General features: G+C 34.4%; 1 protein-coding gene and 1 non-coding gene across 3 annotated transcripts; both read left to right on the plus strand.

Moving 5' to 3' along the window:
- The first annotated feature begins 202 nt into the window (after positions 1–202).
- On the plus strand, positions 203–307 carry LOC149149838 (U6 spliceosomal RNA). The gene has a single exon (XR_016263836.1). It is a non-coding gene; the product is annotated as a U6 spliceosomal RNA (small nuclear RNA).
- A 7,670-nt stretch (positions 308–7,977) lies between these two features.
- LOC149149839 (copper transport protein ATX1-like) lies at positions 7,978–10,127 on the plus strand. Of its 2 annotated transcripts, none has more exons than XM_089440191.1 (3): positions 7,978–8,346; positions 8,415–8,496; positions 9,533–10,127. In XM_089440191.1, the coding sequence occupies exons 1-3, from the start codon at positions 8,224–8,226 to the stop codon at positions 9,703–9,705; spliced, it is 378 nt and encodes a 125-aa protein (XP_089296317.1). In that variant the 5' UTR covers positions 7,978–8,223; the 3' UTR covers positions 9,706–10,127. The 2 variants fall into 2 exon arrangements, with proteins under 2 accessions (XP_089296317.1, XP_089296318.1); XM_089440192.1 differs by having other exon boundaries at positions 8,002–8,307.
- Positions 10,128–23,367: the final 13,240 nt, after the last annotated feature.

A 23,367-nucleotide genomic window follows, 5' to 3' on the forward strand; every position in this document is an offset into this window, starting at 1 on the left:
TCCTTTAAAGTAGCATCGAGAGGTGTTAGGAGTACATGGACAAATGGGAAAGTCATATTCCTTATGTTAAAGGAAGGGTATTATTTATGGTAAGATAAATTGCAATAATAGCTTTGCTTTTTTGAATTTCATTTTTGGATAATTTGAATTTACATTTTTTTGAAATTTTATTTATAAAGAAAAATTATATCGTTGTCTATTGTTTAACAAAATTTTATATATTTCAAAATTGGAACGATACAGAGAAGATTAACATGGCCCCTGCGCAAGGATGACACGCACAAATCGAGAAATGGTCCAAATTTTTATCCTCTGAAAAAACAAAATTTTATATATTTCATTATTATCAGATTTGTTGCTAAATAGAAAATTTTAAAAAATGATTACTCTAAATTATAATCATTTTGTTGTACAAAATTGAAGAGAGATGAAATACCAAAAAACTATTAATTAAGATTAAGATGTATATATCATTATTAGCATTAAAAATTAGGGGGAGATGGCAGGTGGAAGTCACAATAGACATGTTTTTTCCATATGGCTTAAGTGGCCATCTAGATGATCCAAGCTTTCTAACAGGTGTTATTGATTGCGTTGGAGACATGTCATACTATCTTGCATGTGCCATTGATTTCGTTGGAAGTCATTCATGAAGGAAATGAGTGCATTTCAGTCGGCATGCCTTGCTTTTAGGAGTTGCTCCATTAAGACATGTTGTTGTCTATGCCTGGTAAGCGTTTCACTTAATAAGTCATAATCAAATACATAATGTTTGTCTCAGTGTGCCAGCCCCTTTGAGTAGTGATGCTCCTCTCACATACTTTGTGGAATTGGAGCTTGGTTAATTGCAGGCTCTGTTGGAGCTGATGTCTCAGGAAGATGTCGACTAGACTGACCCCTTTCTATAACACCCCTATGGGTGCATCCACGTTGTCGTGGCATCCTGATACCAACCCAAACCCAATGACAGTTGAAGGTGCAAAATTTACCAGAGTACACCAGAAAGGAGGATTTCCACATCCTCATAATTGAACAAGGATCTCAATTCCAAGTAATTAACTAATCATGTTGATCCCCAATCCACCAGAACAATCTGAATGAGAGAGGAAGCCAAGAACAATAAGATCCAGGGAGGGGATACCAAGAACAATAAAAGGCAGGGACCAATGAAATGAGTTCTCGGCCATTATCCTTGGTCGAGAACGACAAACAAACCCCTGAAATAGAATGCAGGAAACCAAACTGACCACCAAGACAAACACCCAAAGTAGCACACAAGACCTAGGGAATTAACTAGTGTTGCAAGCCCCCAATCCCTTGGTGCGACCAAAACAACACTGAAAACCCTCCTCTTCTTAGGCGTACAACAAACCTCTATAAAATATACCAAGACTAACCCCAAAAACAAATAGCAATAAGCTCAACAAACCACAAAGACTAAAGCCAAAGAAAAACACTAGTGGGGCCCTGCCTAAGGGGTGAACTAGCAGAACACAATAACAAAGCTTAAGAGCCAGCCTAACCAGGGAGCCTAACTTACCTCCTGGACCGACTGAATTTGAAGGGAAGAGCTTTGTTGCATGCTCGCCACTGGTTGGAGAAGCTTGTGTCTCTTTCCCTCTATGCTTAGCAACTCCTCAGACATAGAGAGTTGACCAGTACCATGGTCCCAAACTTTACCAGTAAGCCCTCGCCCTCCAATAATTCACATGAAGACCATGCAATGTGGCAGGAAATTTCCATCCAAAGATTCAAGACCAAACTTGCAAGGCCTCCATACGATCGACCCTTCCACCCCTTATAGCACCAAAGCGTCAGCATCAATGAACAATAAAAATGGAAAATCATGAAACATCAAATGAGCTCATCCATAAATAAAAGAATGTATGTCACACATTTGATGCACGTGGGAGCATGCCATGCCACCCCTTTATGGGCCTTGGGATTTGATAGGGTGGCTAGCACTCCCAACCCCACCACTGCTTTGATCTTCCACCCCATTCGGGTGTAATTTTTTTTATGTTGTATTAAAATAAATAAAATTAAATATTTACTTCATTTTTTATATTAAATATTTATTAACAAAATTTATAATTGATTATTTACTTTACTTTTTTATTAAATATATCAAAAATTTATAATCTAATGATGTAAATAAAATTATCTTTCTAAATATTCTTTTTGTTTTTCCATTTGTAAAAGAAATTATAAATACATATATCTGTGTGCAACATGCAAATCCCTTCGAATCTTTCACCAACTTTGAGAAATTGGATTTAAATTAAATTATTGTTATATGCCATGGTTTTTTCTTATGGTATTTTTTATTGTAGTATATATTTTTAAAAATTATAAGTTTAAGTTATTTAATTTCCAAAGATCATGTGTTTTAAGGGTTTTTCAACTTGTTGAATCCATTTATACATTCAAAAGAACATTTTAAATAACAAAAAATTACAATCTCACTAAAAAATTATATTGCTAAATTCAAGCCCAAAAAACTAATATATATATAGATATATATATATATATATATATATATATATATATATATTTTAATTTAAATAGATACAGCTTGAGTGGGCCTAATGGTTAAGAGCATGTGTTTCCTCCTAAGAGGTCACAAGTCCAAAACCAAAGGGGGTAGAGTATGTATGCCTTTGTAGACTTAGCAGTGAAATCGTTACATGGAGTTGGGTCTCTTGTCCCTCAAACAAGAGGGTCTCATACACCCTTTTGGTACCTAGGAATTGGGTCTCTTGTCCCACAAACCAAAAAGTCTCATACACCAATTTAGTGTTTGACCTAACCATAACCTTAAAATTGAATAATAATAATAATAATAATAAAATTGTTTAATAAAATAACAACAAATTTACATAAATGTCACTAAACACACTCTCGAATTTTTTTTTCCACATTGAATACAATCTCCTTATTACATTAAATTCTAGCTGAACCTTTTTTATTAAATTCTATCTGAACCTTTTTTTATTTACTCGTCCTTTTTGGGCGAGTGTCATTGAAGGTTTCACCAAGTAGGTGATTGAAGCCTGAGCATTTTTTTGGCATTGTAATGATTCAGAAAAGTGATTCCGACAAGGCAAATGTGTGATTACAAGTTTTCTTTGCATACTTGCAACTGAAAACAAGTAATAATAGCATGGCACACTTCTGTTAAATTTGCATGGTACACTCTCAAAGGCTTACTTTTTGGATTTCGAATATTTTCCTGCATATTATTAACTGAGAAATGAGGAAATGAATTTGGTAAGATATTAGATGTTTTATCAGTTAAAAAGACAACCACAAGTCTATGTAGATATAAGTATCTAGTTTTAAGTTAAATGCATAAAATTAAATTTTACTCAGGTATTTTTTAATTTCACAACATTTATCTGAAATGAAATGAAAAAATAAATACTAAAAGCTTATAGAAAAATAATAAAAAAAGTTAGTGAGAATTTTTTTTAAAGATAAAATAAATAGAAAATGTGGTTATTTGTAAAAAAAATTGAATCACTTTGATTATAGAATTTTTCATCCTTGGTTTAGAGATAGGAGTTGAGGGACCAATAGGTGGGGCGATTGAACCCTAGTCACCTTTGCCCCTGATTTGTGTTTCTTGTTTGTTTGATGTCACAACATTTAATTTTGCTAGAGTTGTTCACATTGCCATTTTGTGGATGTCATCATTGTTGCGTATGGGGTCTATGTTTGTCGTTGAGTTCTCTGTTGCAGTGGGTGTTTTGTGCTTCAGGGTCTTTTGCTCAATTTTCTTTGCACTGCACAGTTTTCATGTTGTCACTATCTTTGGTTTCTCAAGCAGGGTGCATCTAGGGTTATGGTATTGGTGGACATCGCATGTGGTCTTTCGGCCTTATTCCTTTCTTGGTCAGTGGATGCACCCTTTGTTGGTGCGAGTGTGGCTCTCGTTGTCTTTGTTTGTGGTCGCCCTTCTCGGCTCCTATGGGGGTTTTCAACCCAGAACGTAAGTGGCCCTTTTGGGTCTTGTAAGTAGGCCTTGTGCTCTTTCTTCTTTCAATTTCTCTATTGGGTTTGCAAACCTATTTCGTAATGATCGAATGCCAGTTTTTGGGCATATTTGGGTGCTCCCCTCGGGGCCCTTCATGCCTTGTTTTTGGTTTTGTCCACAGTTTTGTGGCTTGGGGTTTGTTGTCTCTGGGGCTATTTGTAAACTATATGCATTGTCCCTGGTCCTTAGATTGGATGTTTTCAGGAATGTGCTTGCGCATATACAAAATGTAATTTTCTTCTTCTTTTGATGAACAAAATTACTCATCATTTTTCTATGAAAGTGATTGCAATATAAAAAAAAAATCATCTCGATATTAATAGAAAACTACCAAACAATTTACAAAAAAAGGATGGTTTTTTTTTTGTTAAATGTGTTAGGGTGTTCGTAATTTTTATGATATGTAGGACTAACTTGTGGTGTGGTCTCAAAGAGTAACATCAAAATCGTTTGGGGATTACACGTGGCTTGGGCCACACCGACCTTTAACAAAAAAAAAATTGTGTCTTCTCCTCATTATCAATTTTTTTGACTCTTAACTACTATAAAAAATTAAACCTTAAAAATCTAAATACTTTATAAAATTAGATGTAATTATGATAACACTTTATAAAATTAGATGTAATTATGATAAATTTTACTACATGTTATATTTTTATATTGGAATTAATATCAACATCTATTTGAAAACTTTAATCATGATTGGTCTTTAAACTTGGTATTTCAATAATAAATAATTAAAGTAAATGTTAATGGATAAATGTGTTGAAAAAAGTAGCTTTGGAAACTTTGAACATTTTATAAACTCTCAAACATTTTATTGAGCTTAGAGTATACAAATTAGATAGTTTGTGTGATTAAGAAAGAAAGTCTAAAGTTATGTTTGGTGGTTGAGCAGAATGGTTGTTATCTTCTCCGCCCAAGTTCAAATCTTCATCTCTCGCCCTTACACTAGCGTGATACCAACAACCTCACCTTGGCTCGATACCAACAACCTCACCTTAGTCTTCAGGCACACAATATTATTTAGTATTATAGTTAGGTTTAGTGTTTAATGAAATATATCAAAGTAGGTACATGAGTTTCTTAGGTTGGCGACAAAGAAGCATAGAGAAACATATAAATTGGATTCCCAACATATTAAATAATATTATTGGATGAATTCTAATAATATTATTATAGTTAAATGATCATCACAATTTTTTTAAATCAATTTTCCATGATAAATAAAATTTCCAATTTCCAAATAAATAAATAAAAGTTGATTCATTCATATAAAACTTCTAAAAAGGGGTAAAATTTTATAATCTAATATCAGAAATTATTTGTTGATTATATCTATATATATATATATATATATATATATATATATAATATTTGAGTAGATTTATCTCGGATCTGGGTGCTCACACTTGCTTGAGCTTGGCGTGAATCCACCCTACACTTGGAAACCTCTCTCGATGGCCTGCCTATCCATGCACCTACCATCAATTAATTCTTGTCCTCTGCCAAGTCCTCAAACACTTTGTCTTAAAACACTCTTGGCCACCACCCTACATGCATTTATGATGCTCGCCATGCTAATGTTTTGGATGTCCCTCCTTCCTCTCTGGTCATTTTGCTCCATGCCAAGTCTTGTATTTGTGCCTACTCTGCTCCCTTGGCTTCTGCTACCCCTGTGCCTCCAACAAATTTCATCGCCTTCCAAATCGAACTCATGATTTTGAAACAAGGATGAGTTTGTTGTGGTGGTCGTGGATGGGGGCGAGGCCACCCACCCATAGCCCCTATAGTGGAAGAAGAAATAACTATTTTTGACAATGACATCCCTGCACACATTCGACGACAAGTTATAGGTCTGGAAGCAGAGGATGTTCGATGAGTGGGAAATTCTCTCTAGGTGCTCCACAATCTCCTTTCTCGCCAACTCTTGACTTGGGAATGGGAACACAATAGTGTTGCAAGGAGGATAGCCAAAGTTAATGCCCACAACAACCACATATACTCTTCCCTCCACCATCTCTCTCACGACCTTCGTATAACATTCCCACTAGAACTTCCTCATCTTCCTCTCCTCGTCCTTTTGCTTCAATTTCGGTCCCTCTTGGATGTTCTTCATCATCTACCATTTACGCTGGTGCTAGGTGTACTTCTCCGACTCGTGGATCGGTGGACACCTCATTCCATCCCATGAATATCTAGTTGGTTGATGAAAGGTACTCTCCCCCTTGCCCCAGTCCCTATGGTTGTTTCATAATGGAAGAATCACCTAAAGAAGGCCCTTCCAACCCCAAAAACATTGATGTTGTTGGTCCAACCAACAGTGAACATGCATAGAAGCAGTGTGTCCACGCTCCCTCCAACTCATGTGGTGCCAACTCAGCTTGACCAGGTCCGTTTTAGTGCTTGGTGTGTTTTGTCTTTGGTTTTTCTGAAAGACCGATATTAGAACAACAACAATTGTAGGCTCTCTAGCAATTGGTCTACTCAACTCTTTTGCTTTTTGCATCTCTCAACTGTAACAATGACACCAAACTTTCTCTCCTTGGGTAGACTATCTGATTTCTCCTTCCTAGAGCAAATGGTCTCCCTTCTACTTCCTTCTATGGCACCTATAGACCATGTCTCTCCATGCATCTTTACTTCATACTCTATATATTCAATTTTTGTTAATATAATGTAAATCTTTTACCAACCAAAAAATATTTAAGTAAATTTAATAATTATAAAAATATATTTTTTATTAAAAATTCAAATTCAATTCTATACATTAATCTATTGAAAAATATTATAATTATTAATATATTATTTCAATATATAAATTACTGTTGTCATATTATATAAACTTATACTAATATTTCTCATTATAAAATGCTATATGAACTTATACCAATATCGTTTTCTTCAAATCTTCAAGTTTTATTTTTCAGCTTCACCATGAAAATGGAATTTCTGCTTAAATCAACAAAGTTAAGATTTTGAAAAAGCAATCCCTACATCAACTTCAATGTTCAACAACCTTCTAGTGGGCAACCTACACCTCCAGGTTATGGACATTTTGTTTCCCATAGCAAACACTGCTATCTACTTTTGTTGTGCCTGTGTGCTACTATTGTTACTCTGTACTTGTCATATGTGACCAAATATATCATTCAACTCGTCCCATCACGTTCACCAGACTATATCGTACTATAGTTACCCTATACTTGTCAAATATGACAAAATGTCATTAATCTAATGAGGTGATATTTTTGTTGTAGAATTTTTTGTCAAATATGACAAAATGTCATTAATCTAATGAGGTGATATTTTTGTTGGTAGAATTTTTTCCCATTTTATCTTTAATTGCTTGATTGATTGATTTTAATGATGTTTATGAGGCTGAACCCTAAGGAGTAAGAGAAAAATATTATGTTTAATTTTTTTATTATGGATTTTGATTAGGAGGATAGTAATTTGGATGATTTTATTTTTATCAAATAGATGAGTTATGTTATCGATTTTTAAACTGTTTTTATATTGAATTTACATTCCATAACAAGATGTTATTCTGTTTGAGTTTTAGTCTCACCCTTATTATAAAATATGCAAATTTTCTCTTCCCAAACTTCCTTAAATATCCTCCACGTAACAATCTTACATCTAAAATAATTTGATGGCCTAAACTAACCACTTTGCTTTTCCTTTAATAACTGCCCTGAATATATTTTAAAACCATAATTACAAGTCTGATTAAATTTCAATTTGTATAACGCATAACAATAAATCCATCTTTACACTTTAAAAATATAATTTAAACTTAATCTCACCCCGAGAAAACCCAAAAAGTCACCTCTTTGTACGCCTCACGAAATGTATCAATCAGCTCATCACACCATTGGTAAAGTGATCTGAGAATATGGCAGACTTACAGAGATGCGTTGGAACATGCTCACCGACAAACCTGCGTGTACATCAACAGCGAGAAAACAACCCAATGACAAGAGAAGGGGCGAGTAAGTACCTCACCAGTACACCCTATCAATGTAGTTCAATGGCGTCCGATCTGCCAGGGATTCTAAGAGAACACTATTGACACCCTTCCCCTCTCACTTTTCACTCCCGGAATCATGACTTCAATAATAAAAGTAAAGTAAAGATTTCAACTGATTTGCAGTGTCTCCTAACAACATCCTCGTTGCAGCTCCATGAAACTCTCATATCAAGCTACCAAAATGGCTCCTTCAACAACTCAAATGCTGCGCTCTGCGGAGGCCTTAACAATGCCAGGAGTAACCCCATTTCCTCCATTGAATTTGTCAAGAACTCTGGTACCATGTTATGAACTGAATTGTTTAGTAAAGGTCCCTAAAGTATGAAATTAATAACAATATTGCAGGTTCAAGTGATTGTTCTGCATGCTAATATGCGCTGCCAAGAGTGTCGCTCCAAAGTCTCCAAAGTGCTCTCCAAAATGGACGGTATGTTTCTTCATTACATTCTGCACAATAATTCATTCTGTTAATGGAAATGGAACATTCATGTATCATTTAGAGTTCTTTGTGCCATTCATATGTAACTCTGTTTCTTTGAAGCTGGTTGGTTTTACCTTTTCTGTTAAGGTATGTTTTAGGAGGCATAAACAATCCTGAACACCCCATGCACAGGAAGAATCTTGGTCAATTAACAGAATCCATTTCCATCCCAGGAAAATAAGTAACTCTGTTTCTTTGAAGCTTGTTGGTTTTACCTTTTCTGTTAAGGTATGTTTTAGGAGGCATAAACAACCCTGAACACCCCATACACAGGAAGAATCTGGCTCAATTAACAGAATTCATTTCCATCTCATGAAAATAAGTGCCGCTGAGATTCACTCTCACTTAATCTCGTTAGTGTTAGGGTGGATCAGGTAAACTTGACTCGGGCAAATTATCTTATTCTAGAAAGAATCTTGCTCAATTAACAGAATCCATTTCCATACCATGAAAATAAGTGCAGCTGAGATTCTCTTGATTCACTCTCACCTAATCTTGTGAGTGTTAGAGTGGATCAGGTAAATTTGACTCAGTAAAGTTATACCACTCGACATCCATGGTGTACGACCACTGTGTCTTTAAACACCATCACTTTTCTGGGTACTCTCTGAGATTCACTTGATTCACTCTCACCTAATCTGGATGAATCTCACTCTCACCTAATCTGAATTAACTTGATTCACTCTCACCTAATCTTATTAGTGTTAGAGTGGATCAGGTAAAGTGTTATCAGTGTTAGGGTGGATCAGATAAAGTGTTATGGTGGATCAAGTAAATTTGACAGGCATCCATTATGCCAACAACTGTGTCTTTAAACACCATCATTTTTCTGGATACTCTGGGATCATAATAATGACATTACCAAGGGTTATCGAAAAAGAAAACGGAAGGGAGGCCTAATTTCTTTCAAACTGCCATGAATTTATTTGCCTCTTTTCATTTTAACATTTTCTGAATGTGGCTCTGGCGTGACAATGACCAGATTTGCTGGACTATGTGGTGGACGTGACGCAGAATACGGTAACAGTGAGAGGGCGTGTGGATCCCAGCAAGAGAATGCAGCGAATTAGTTCTATAGCCAATGACAAGAAGAGAAGGACCCTCGATCAATTTGAAGGGCTGGAAGCGAAGAATGCAAGCATTGCAATGACCTGAGTATTGCTGCAGCAGGGGGTAGCTGGTGAAATCAAGGGATTATAATGGCATCACCAAACGGGCCTGCTGTTTTCGCTGTGCATATTCTCAGCGACGTCTGCCTGCTTGTTGCAGATAGGTAGATACGTTTTCTTATAGTAATATGTAATTCACAGAATTAGTACTCCGTGCGCGCACACACGAAATCCGAAGTTCAGCACATTAGGCTTTTCCAGCCATTTCTGGCCTTGTAGTCGCAGCTCTGAATTGTCCGTATCGGAAGATGTTGATGCTGTAAGAAATTTTAAATGCATCCTAAGATCAGATGAGGCGGAGGTAAGCCTTCGTCGAACAGTGAAATTGTGATGATACGAGGAAGGAGATATATTCTCATGGTGTATTTAGTTTTGGAGTAGTTTTAAGTGGGACTTTTCCAGAGTTTTTGGATAAAATTGTGATTAAAGATTTGTGTTGTTTAAACTGATTTGTGTTGTTTAAACTGTTTTTTTTTAACCAGGAGAACATTTCTATTGATTCTAACCCATAAAAAAAATTATGTATTCTAATATTTTGAAAAATTATGAGAACATTTTTATTGATTCTAACACTTTAAAAAAATTAAGAAGACATTTTTATTGTGAAAAATTCACTTGTTAAACGTGTGATTTTAACAAATATCTCCCAAATTTTAAATAAATTACATATTTTTTAAATATTTATTTTTAAATTTGATTTAAAATTTAGTATAGTTTTTTTGAAATTTTAAAATTATATAATCTAAATATTTTGAAGCTAAATTTATTTATAGTTTTTGAATAATAAACATTCATAATTCTACACCAATTTTATGACCTAGATGCCGAAAAAATTAAAAGAAGTCTGAACCTATAGTTTCTATTAAAAATTTTGGTAGAGTAAGCCGGAGATACAGAAATGAGAGAGTTGGAATGAAATGAAGGAATAATTTCATGTTGTAATAATTTCAGAGAATTTTGATACTGCCGGTAATGTTTTGTTTATGATTAGGAGCCAATCAATATATCATTATCTTTGTTCAATAATGATTGGCCGAAATCAGATTGGGTGACAAATTAGATTTCAAAGACAGCTTGTAGTGGCATAGGGTTTAAGATAGGAATGAATATATATATATATATATATATATATTTGTCAAGTTTTTTTTTTTTTTTTTTTTTTGAGGTTTAAGGAGTTTTTATTCAGTGCATTTAAATCATTAAAGATATTTGATGATTGCATTTGGCGTCGTTTTAGCTAACTGGATATTTTTTATCGTGTCTCTTCTCCTTAGTACAAAGCACATCTTAAATAACTTTGCTGACAAGACGCAGTCTACTAATTATGTTAATAAAATTTAATAAAATATTATAATATATATATTATTTATTATTTATTTGATTACAAAATATGTATTTAAATATATAAATATAAATATAAATATAAATTTTAATTAAATATACGATTAGATTAATTTTTATCTTTCTTATCAAAAAAATCATAGTGATTATCTCACATTTATTATTTTTGTACCAGCAAGCACATATGTAGTTGCTTGCATTCTGTGCTTGATGTTTTCACCTTGAAAAGGGTTGTTATCATTTCCGATGCATGGATGACCTTTTTTAAGTGAGGTGGCCTTTATGAAATTCTGTGGAACCCATCTATTAGCAACATTGTGCACTTTTATTCTTGACATCTTGCACACATACTTTAATTGATGGTAACAGATTAGCGTCTTTACAAAATAGAAGGAATTTCTTTTTAGTTTGATAAACACTTTCCTGTATAATACATTTCATTTATTTTTTTATGTGTTTTTCCTTTCTTTAGCACAATCATCGTGAGATTTGATTCTCACTTGTACATAGATGCTTTATTGCGTAGGGTTTATTTAAAGGATTGTTATTTATGATTATGTATTTTGTTTTGTCTTGTTTTAATATAGATAGTGGATTGAGTTTAATCAAGTTTTTGACATAATTGTTTTCTGAGTCTAAAGTATTGTTTTTAATTTGGAGTATACCAGATAGCATTATGGGGATTGTCACGCCCCTACACCTGCGGTGATCTTCCAACCACTTGTAGCGAGGTGCGGCACCACTGAACACTTTCTTTTTAACAATACTAACGTTTATGGGCTACACCTACTCCAACACAAACTTACTTTAACTTATGTTTTCTTGCAACCAAGTAAAGAGTTATCCTTTATACTTTAAAGAAGATCATTCTCAATCATTAACCATGTACAACAAACCGAGAACATCAACAATACACAAGTATAAAGGGAGGGGCAACTCCCGGTAAAGTCTGCCCAACAATGTATTATAACAGCTTCTTCAATTTTTACAATGCAAGTGTGCTTGACAAACTTCAAGCCAACACTTAGAATAATTTTACAACAGGCATAGAGCAGCCTTATACATCATCATATGCACTCTTGCACAAAGAAGAATGCCCACCCGGGCCACCTATCTTACTTTGTCAAGTCCTGCACATAATCTGCACCTCGGCACACTTGCCTCGCCCAAACCGACACTTAGAACCCAAATCTGCACTCACAATCGAACCTTCATACCTCAACCTGCAAGTCACTTCCTCCTCGCACTTGGATTAGACTACGCATGAGGTATGCGTATCTACCTCCAAATCTGCGTGAGCACTTTACCCCTTGAGTGTATGAAAGAGCAAGCAAAGATGCTTGTTGAAATGAGCTCCCAAGCTCATACATATATACCATGTTCATCGTAGGTTTACATGGGGTGTCAGTCAGCCCCATGGCCGACCCCACAAGCCACTATGATACATGCCCATACGTCTTATTAACATGTCGGCCCTTATATTCTTAATATCGCATATAAATGTGCTCACTCACACTTAGTCACATTAAGTGTTGCACATGTATTGTCGCTTTTAACGTCGCATTGCTGTCGTAAGTTCATCGCACAAACGTTGCAAGGAGACCGCACACCGTCGCACAATCGCCGTTTGGCGCGCCCGCCCACGCCCGTGCACGATCGCTCGCCCGGCGCCCGTCACACCCGCAACCGGAGGTCCTTACATTCTCCTCCACCTGAAGTCATTGTCGTCCTCGACAACATACCATCATCCATGATATGGTCTCCTCCACATAAGGCAAACATCACTGCAACATATGTAGAACCACTGTCATCTGCACTATGTTGTCCATGTGTGTGTCTCCTCCAAAGTGAAGAGATCATCTCATCAAACCGACTCTCGATGTGCCCCATTCAGGTCCATGAAGCCCTCTCCATCATCTGCAATGTGCCATCCTCAAGTCTTCATAGAAACAAGTATGCACTTGTCTCACCTATCCATGTGCTGCCCATGATCCTCGATCAAATCAGCTCTCATGTATAGAAAGTCGTTGAGTCTCGGCTCAACCCATGCTCAAGTGTATCACCAAAGCATCATCATCATCATTGTAACTTCATCACCTCAAAGTGCCTCTTATCGATCCTCTACATCAAGTTCTCCCAAGCCATGTCCATGCACTTTGAAAGTATGCATCTCATACTGCATCAAAGTCATCTGACCTCAGCTCCTCAATGCATTAGACCTTTAAGTCCACCATACATGAAGTCTCTAAAAGTCACAACAATCTCATGTCCTCATGAGCTCCATAACCCATCCCCATGTAATAGGAATGCTCCATAGCTGCTCACAAGTCCATCCAAGTCTTCAATCTTATCAACTCTCGATGTGCCCCATTCAGGTCCATGAAGTCCTCTTCATCATCTGCAATGTGCCACCCTCAAGTCTTCATTCAACTCTTGATGTGCCCCATTCAGGTCCATGAAGTCCTCTTCATCATCTGCAATGTGCCATCCTCAAGTTTCCAATCTTATCAACTCTTGATGTGCCCCATTCAGGTCCATGAAGTCCTCTTCATCATCTGCAATGTGCCATCCTCAAGTTCCCATGTCACACTAGCAAGTCCTCCTGCATAACATTCCTGCCCTAGCACCTTATTAGGATGTCCCTTGACATCTCTACAAGTGCTTCCACACAATGTCCTTACATAGGTCTCTGCCATGCTCCATGTCTTCAAGTCTCCAACCTGATGTCCATGACTAAGCTGCCCATGTAGTCCAACCAAGTAGACACATCACAACATTTGGCCATCTCATCCAAGTCTTCGAACTTCGGTTTAGTGAACTCGGTCACCCAACCATCTCATCATCATGTCATGAGTCCCTTCATCATAGCTCCTCCACCAAAGTGCCCACCAAGACTACCTCTTGGTCTCGGCCATGAGAAGTCCACCCAAGCATCATCACAAGTGTGTGCCCTCCTCAATCTGTCCATGAGTCATGCCGGGCACTTAGCCATGTGGCTATAGCATGACCCAATCATCCACAATGATCATCACGTTCCACCCTTCTCACGGGTCCTTGCACCTTTCATCACAAGGTCACAAGTAACCCCAACAAGCTTTCCAACAACTGACAATCCCTGTTCATCATTATGAGGCTCCTCCTCATTCAACCATGTTGGCAAACTGCACGATCCTGGCTTAACTTGATCATCCTCAAGTTCATCCTCCATCGTAGTCATGTCTACAACATCTTCAATTGTCACGGCTTCTTCTTCCTTGTTGTCACAACCTGCAACTTCATCTTGCTCCATTGTCCAACCGAGTTGAAGAAGCTCTTCCTCAACATCCTTCTCCAAGGCTTCAAGCTCTTCACGGATTCGGGGCCTCTCTTGCTTCAACCTCTTCAACCTGTCCAAGGTAACCAAGAGCTTCCTTCTTCCTGCTTCCAAGCTTGCCATGCCTTATTGTCAATCTTCCAAGTGTTCTCACACTTGCTTCACCAGCTCCGACCGAGCTCTGATACCAACTGTCACGCCCCTACACCTGCGGTGATCTTCCAACCGCTTGTAGCGAGGTGCGGCACCACTGAACGCTTTCTTTTTAACAATACTAACGTTTATGGGCTACGCCTACTCCAACACAAACTTACTTTAACTTATGTTTTCTTGCAACCAAGTAAAGAGTTATCCTTTATACTTTAAAGAAGATCATTCTCAATCATTAACCATGTACAACAAACCGAGAACATCAACAATACACAAGTATAAAGGGAGAGGCAACTCCCGGTAAAGTCTGCCCAACAATGTATTATAACAGCTTCTTCAATTTTTACAATGCAAGTGTGCTTGACAAACTTCAAGCCAACACTTAGAATAATTTTACAACAGGCATAGAGCAGCCTTATACATCATCATATGCACTCTTTCACAAAGAAGAATGCCCACCCGAGCCACCTATCTTACTTTGTCAAGTCCTGCACATAATCTGCACCTCGGCACACTTGCCTCGCCCAAACCGGCACTTAGAACCCAAATCTGCACTCACAATCGAACCTTCATACCTCAACCTGCAAGTCAATTCCTCCTCGCACTTGGATTAGACTACGCATGAGGTATGCGTATCTACCTCCAAATCTGCGTGAGCACTTTACCCCTTGAGCGTATGAAAGAGCAAGCGAAGATGCTTGTTGAAATGAGCTCCCAAGCTCATACATATATACCATGTTCATCGTAGGTTTACATGGGGGTGTCAGCCCCATGGCCGACCCCACAAGCCACTATGATACATGCCCATACGTCTTATTAACATGTCGGCCCTTATATTCTTAATATCGCATATAAATGTGCTCACTCACACTTAGTCGCATTAAGTGTTGCACATGTATTGTCGCTTTTAACGTCGCATTGCTGTCGTAAGTTCATCGCACAAACGTCGCAAGGAGACCGCACACCGTCGCACAATTGTCGTTTGGCGCACCCGCGCGCCCGCCCACGCCCGTGCACGATCGCCCGCCCGGCGCCCGTCACACCCACAACCGGAGGTCCTTACAGGGATGGTGTACAATTTTTATTTGGATGATTATTTCAAAATTTAATTAGTTTTTACTATAATTATTTAGTTAAAACATTGTTCTTATTTTGGGAATAATAATGAACCCATGTATTTTAGTGAAACACTTATATTTTGTATAATTTTCCTAATTGTATATGAATACTAATGCAATTTTCTCAATTATATATGAATACTTGAATAAATTTTTTTTTAATTAAGATATTGTGCATATGCATATTTTAAATAACCATGTACACATGATTTGCATTTTTTAATTTATTTAATTTGATAAATTATTATATTAAATATATGTTTTAATAGTTTTAGGTGGTAATACATTTTAACTGGCATACTCACTTTTATTTATTTTATGTGGTAACATATTTTAAGCAGCATACGCATCTTTATTTATTTTACTGAGGGGAAGTGTAATTATTTCCATAGTCAATCTAGAGTTAACAAGTGTTTATTCAAGATGAAAATTAATAATTCACTAAATAAAAAAATTAATAATGTTTACTATAGTAAATAAATATATGTATTTACTATATAGTAATTAAAAATATTATCTAAGACTTTAGTATGAGGGAGGTGTGTATTTATTCTACTTTTTAAAAATATTTCAATGCCTATATCTATACATAAGTAAAATATTCTATTGATGTGTTGTTCAAAATGAAGGACATGTGCAATTCCTTACATGTTTTAGCATGAAGTTGATATATATATATATATATATATAGAGAGAGAGAGAGAGAGAGAGAGAGAGAGAGAAATAACCAACATATATCCATCTTAACCCTTGATTTATCAAGAACCTAGAGGGATCAAATCTCCCAAAGTGCAAACCTTTCTTCATTTTTTTACATTCTAAAAGATGTTAAAGATGTTCGCATCTCAAGAGATGTGATCCCTCTCAACCCTTGATAGATTTGGGGTTAAGATGAATCAATGTCGATATAGACCTACATTACAATTAATCTAATCTCATCTCTAAATTCCTATACATAAATATGTTAGTAACGATTAAAAATATATATATATTAGTCCATCATATTTAACATATTCAATTTATATAGTTTAGTCATATCTTAATTCATCTATAGTCTTAAGTAATAGCAAGCTATTTTCACAAAACAAAATTGTATTATAAAACAAATTATATAATGCAAGAGAGCCAATATATAATTAACTTAGAATAATAATTTAATCAATTATATATATAAAGAGAATAATCCACATAAATATATCATTATAATAGAATTAATTTCCATGCTATATATATATATATATATATATATATCACTATTTTTTTTGTTAATCATATTTTTCCATTAATAATAATATAAAAGATTTTAATTATATTATTAATTTTTTTATATTTTTATTATAATATACCCTGATGGTGGTGGATGACCTTGGTATGCGTAGCCCGATCCAACGTTGAGGGGACTTGTGTGAATGATAGGAGTTGAATGTGGGGGAGGATGCCAGGATAACTAACATGGGAGGCTCTGAAACCTCGAGAAGGGCAGAGCTTGTTATAAACTTTGGAAAGTTTCCTAGTTATTCTGCTTTTGGTTTCAGGTTATGGGCGATAGTGTGGGTGGTGAAATTAACGTGGAGTATGCACATGCCACCAACTTGTGCATGCTCACCCATCTGGTGAATTCATCCTCTGTAATTGTGGTTAGTTGGTGGGAATTACAGTGCGATCCTGCTGGAAAGAGTAAGTGCGCAGTCTGGGACCCTAGGGCAAGGGTTTGTGGGTGCTTCTTCTGCATTTGGTTTGTGTTGACAAGGAACGTCGTTGTGCTAGTCAAACCCGTGGAGACTTGTACATGGACAGACCTGGGCTCATTAGGCAAGGTTTTGGTAAGTTTCTTTTTGAGGTTATTTGCTTGTAAGTGTTTTCTCCCTACTCAATCATTGTTAGTGCATTACTATTGTTGTTTATTTAATTTTCTTAAGAGGGACTTTCTGTTTTAGGAGCATTTCAAGCCAAGTCAACTCTGGCATTAGTGCTTTGTCTGCTGGGAGGAAGGAGTCTGGTATTTGTTCAATTGCAGAGGTATGATTTGGGTGAGACCCTCTCATGTTGGTTGTGGCATTGTTGCCACTAAAGGGTGGTGGAAGTGTTGGTAGTCTGGGAGGGTGGCGGAGGATTTCATGGGGGACAAATTAGAATTCCTCTGTCCAAGCATCTAATTCAAGGCTCCATAATTTGTTCCTTAGTGGGACTCCCTTTTTGGTGGTTTGTTGCATCGGTTGAAATATTGAGAAAACGGGGTTGGGCCCATAGGGGGATGGGGCCTCGAGGCCTGCTGAGGGGAAGGGATGGTTAATAAGGAGTGGTAGATGTTGAGGGGGTTGAGAGAGCTGAGTTGGGGGGAGAATTGGAGCATGACCAACTCTAGTCGTTGGGCTGCGTGGACAACCACCATCCTTAGAATCCTTGGACCTGCAGATGCGAAATGTAATGGAAGTTTTGGAGGATATGATATAAAAGCGGCACGATGACCACAAGGAAGTCATCACCTTTATGAATGACTTCCAACAAAACCAATTGGATATGCTTGATCACTTGGCTTCTCTATGAAGGAATCAAAGGCGCATCACCAACCACTTAGATGAGTTGGAGGCATGCCTAGCTCGTGTGGAATTTCATGCCCATCATGATCCTGGTCTTCTTGTTGCTCTTGATGCTAGAGATGCACCAAATTTTCCTCAAGCTTTGTGATGATTGTTGGTTGTTTGCTCAATCTCTCTATTTTTTGGGCTATTTGGTCTTTTTGCTTTTGGCAACTATGTGAAACTTGGCAGTTTATGCTTAGTTTTTGCATTGTTGTCTTGGCCAACAAATCTGGTCAGAGTGAGGCCGAGAGAGCAAAGGATATCATGTGCATCCAATGTTACATTCTGAATAATTAATAGATATTTTTGATCGACAAAAAAAAAATAAATTATTGTAATATATTATGTATAAATGTACATCTTCATTTATAAAAAGGTTAATGATTCAAAAAGCATTTGAAAAGAGTGAAAACATATTCCTTTACCGATCATTTATAGCTTATTTATGGTAAATAATTATGATTAATAAACTCACATTTTATACACAACCATTAATATCCCTATTATTAATTATCAACTAAGTTATGATATTATATATATATATATATATATATGCAGTTACATCTTTCATCTCTCACATATGATTGGTGCATATCTCTACTAATAAGATTATGGTTGGTGCACATCTCCCCTAATAAGATGGGAAGTAATAATAAAGATATACACCTGACCATATTCAACTAAATACATAAATACACCTGCACTTCATCTATAATGAGTTTATACCTTCTAACACTACTTATTATCCCTGTTGCTGGCAGGATATAATGTATTCAATTTTTCATTGACTGTAACGTATTCAATTTTTCATTGACTTGCTATTAGTTTTTCTTTGACTAAAAAAATTTAAAATCTATCCAAAGTTTAACATTATGAAATTAAATTTATTATTTTTAAATAAAATTTATTTCTGTTTATCTCAAATATGATTGGCCCAAATGTCTCCCCTCTTATTGTGTAATGATGGCAAAAATTGACTTTTGTGTACTTTATTATTAATTACTATGTACTATATCACTAATTACTATGTACAATAAATATAAATAATTTGAAAAATAACATTATATATTAATTACTATGTACCATAAACACAAATGGTTTGTAATTAAATTCAAAAATTTCATTTTCTCATTGATGTAAAGTATTGAATAGACAATTTTTATGGGTTTTATTTTTTAATTTACAATATATATATATGTATATATATTTGAAAAAAACGTGTACAATTTGTACAACTCTCATTATATCAATCTATACTCTAATGACATGACATGTGTACTATAATAACAACATTATATAAAAAAAAATTGCCATCATTTAATATTAAATAAATAATTATTAATTTGTTATCATTCTTTTCAATATTATTTATATATATATAATATTTAATGATATTAAAAAAATTAATAAGAAAAAATTAAACAAATATTCATATAATTCATTTTACAATTTTATTATTGTTTAGAATACATACAATACATTATACCATTAAAATATTTTATTAAACTAAATACAATTTTGTTATTAATACATTACTTTTACCCATAAAAAAACGTCAAAATAAACACCCACGGAAGAAGACGGATACTTCAACTCTACCTAAAAATTGATTCCATTTAATTCAAATTACCTCAATGTTTAACACGACTAATTCAAATTCAATTATTTCAGGACATTATGAAGTTCCTCTTAAAATTCTAAATTAAGACATTTGGTGTTTTCTACTGTATAAAAAAAAAAAACATAAGAATAATAGTAAAGAGGGGGAGCTCACTTTCTATCGTCTGCCATACCAGCGACGTGTACCGACAAGGCATTAATATTTATTTGGGTAGTCATTCATCTTTCAAATTACAATTAATTAGAATATATGATTGGAGGGCATCCAACGACCCCCTCCTTAATGTCAAAAGGAAAAAGGTAAAGGTGTGAGCACGAGCATCATTGAACGATGCCATATTCCATTTCGATACTAATCAATTTCCTTTATCATAACTTTTTCTCGTCACAAGGTAAATGAGAACATCACCTTGTAAATCAATTCAATTTGGTTTAATATATATAATTAAATTTTTTGTTAGGTTAAAGGGGAGAGGTGAAGTGTTCATAAATGATAATAAATATTTTAATTTTAATTTAATATGAAAAAGATGGGTAGTGGTTGTAAACAATTAAAATATTTAAAAGGTAATTTACTAATTATGTATAATCTTATCTCAATTAAAAAATTAGTAGAAAATAAAAAATAATAAACGGATTGTGTGTATAAAATAAAACATTATTTCAAAACTAATAATAATAAAATATAAAATCAATTCAATTAAAAAAATAGTAAAATGTACAACATAATGAAAATTAATTAATTAAATTCAATTTATTTTATTAATAAAATTACAAACAAATTTTCCCAAGTAAAAATCATAACATAGAAAAATTTGATAATATATATATATAGTGTAATTAATAGATGAAATGATTTTTGTGGCTAGAATCCAACAATACGATTTCGACCAAGATTGTGATTTATTGTAGTTTAGAATGTATTTTGAATGCATGAATGGATTCAACATCATAAAGAATCGATCTTTGTAATTTAAACTTACGATTCTTAAAAACACTAATAATCTTTTAGGTAAAATTGACCCCAAAAAAGTGCGTGTAAAAGAGTCATTTTGTCTATTACTTAAGGTATATATATATATATTCATTTAACCATATAAATTAAAATAATGATTCATATTCATAACTATTATGTTCCAAAATTAATATAGATCTATTCTAATTATGGATTTATTAAATCTCTAGAGACGTAAACTTTTACTCAAGTTTCACGTTTAAAATGAAGTTTGCATTTTGAGAAATTTAATCCTTCTCTACACTTTGTAGATCCAAAGTTAAGAAAGAATTGTATTGGTATAATAAAATTAAAAAATATTTATGAATCAAATTTAAATTATAAATAAATCTATAATAATTATTATTAAATTATTTTTTTTTTAATAAAATTTAATAATACATCACAACTTACTTTGCACTTAAAGAAAACTTGAACTATAATAGGGCTAACCTAGATCCATCTTAACTTTGGATCTCGAAGACAGATCAAATATTTTGACGTGCAAACCTCTTCTAGAGTAAAAAGAGAATTGATCCCTTTAGGGATTTGATAAATCTAGAGTTAAGATGAATCTAAGTTGGTTTATATATAAATATATATATATTGACTAATTAAAAAAATTTGAGGGGCAAATCCACTAGAAGGGATCACTTCCCCGGACAAAGCCTAACCACGATGATGTCGAGGAGAATTGACCCCCTCCCATTAGCTAGGTGATTTAGCAATGGAAACTCAACCAATTAAGATAAGTGAGACAAATGTTTTAATTAATAATTGCAATTATTTATTTTATTTTTATTTGTTTATTTGTTTAATTGTAAGTCAAAGTGTTTACATAACATAAAATAAGAGGGCATTTCAACATCTCTTCCATACTGAGTTGGAGAGCGCATCTAAGTGCAATAAAAAAATTATATAGTTTTTATAATACCTTAAAACATTTTATAAAGTTTTCTTACTCTTAAAGAAAGTATAAGTATAATGGTTTGTCATCACTTTTAATAATGACTTAGTCTAACTTATAGATGAAATGACTTTTTTCATTACATTTTTCTTGGTTAATTTTAACCAAAATTCGTTTCAGAATTTTAAAAACTTGAGACTAAGTTTTTAATTTGTAGAATTTGAGTGCCCATGGGTTTTTTAGGGTGTTGAATCCATTTATGCATTCAAAAATGCATTTTAAACAACAAAAAATCACATTCTTTCTTGAAATTGTTTTTTCCGATTACACTGAAAAAGTTTATTTCGTCTATAAGTTAGACTACACCTTAAATAATAATTAGATTATTTTATTAAAAATAATAATTTATCATTTATTTATGATGATGATTAATAATTGAAATCGAAATTTGTTTATTGAATTTTAATAAGATAAGAAATTACTTAAAATTATTTAAAATGTTAATTCTCTTTTAGAAAAGCATTAAAAGAAGCATTTCAAGATCATGGTTTTGGTGAGTTAAAAGGCTAGGAAAATTGGTAGTGTTATAAATATTTTGAAATTAAGATTTAATTTGAGTATCTAGACAATATACGAGATTTTTTTTTTCATTCTCAACCTTCTTCGTAACCCAACGGCAAACACTTTCATACCATAATGTTTTGGGAATATACCAACACCCAATTTTTCCTTATTTTAGTAATATTTATTTTCTTCTTTACATTAGTCAAGCCAAAGAGACACTTTTGTTTTCAAGATTATGGTTGATCACCTCCTTATAATATCTTAATTTCTCTTTTCCCTCTTAACTCTTTATCACACCACAATTTCTCCTTAAATTTTGATATAATATTTTTTTTAATATTGTCCGTATTCTGTAGCATGAACTCTTTCATGATTCCCCAATGATTTAGCCTAAGATTAGTCATCCTCATGTTTATCTCAATTGAACCTAAGGTGGTTTTGGCTAGAGTTTGAAGCAATTGTAGGAAGATTCTTTCTTCCATGTTGGTTAACTTGTTCTTATAAATTAGGTGCTATTAGAAAATCAGAGAGGCAGAAATATTTTCTTCTCTTGATAATTACTTGTGATGTATTGTTGTCTTCTTTAGGTTTTCTTTAACTTATTTATGTCTTCATTTATCTTCTTTTCATCAAGCAACTACCAAAACATAAATATATGAAGATCAAAACAACAAGGACGTAGGATGAAGGCTCTCAGACAGGGAAAAACCCAAAAAAAATATCTTCTCTTCTTCAAGAACCAAATCAAATTAGATAACCAAGACCCTTAGAGAACAACAAATCCTCCAATCCACCAAGTCAACCTCCCAAGAAGACTAGTCAAACTCTAGTCAAGTTCTGCAAAACTCAACACAATTCAACCCTTCCAAAACAAATCAACAAGGATCTCGGCCCTCTCTGCAGCTTCTGAAAATTTAGCCTACAACAATGCAAACCTACAGTTACCCTAGCTATCCTAGAATCTCGCATGTGTGGCAGAAAAAAGAATAGAATTTCAGTTCTTCTTGCTTGTCAAATAATCATGTCTTCTTCGTTACGGATCTTCTTCTTTTTCTTCAA

Source organism: Pinus tabuliformis, chromosome 9 (genome assembly GCF_031772625.1).
Source record: "Pinus tabuliformis cultivar Carrire ecotype Pingquan chromosome 9, CPIR1, whole genome shotgun sequence".
NCBI lineage: Eukaryota > Viridiplantae > Streptophyta > Pinopsida > Pinales > Pinaceae > Pinus > Pinus tabuliformis.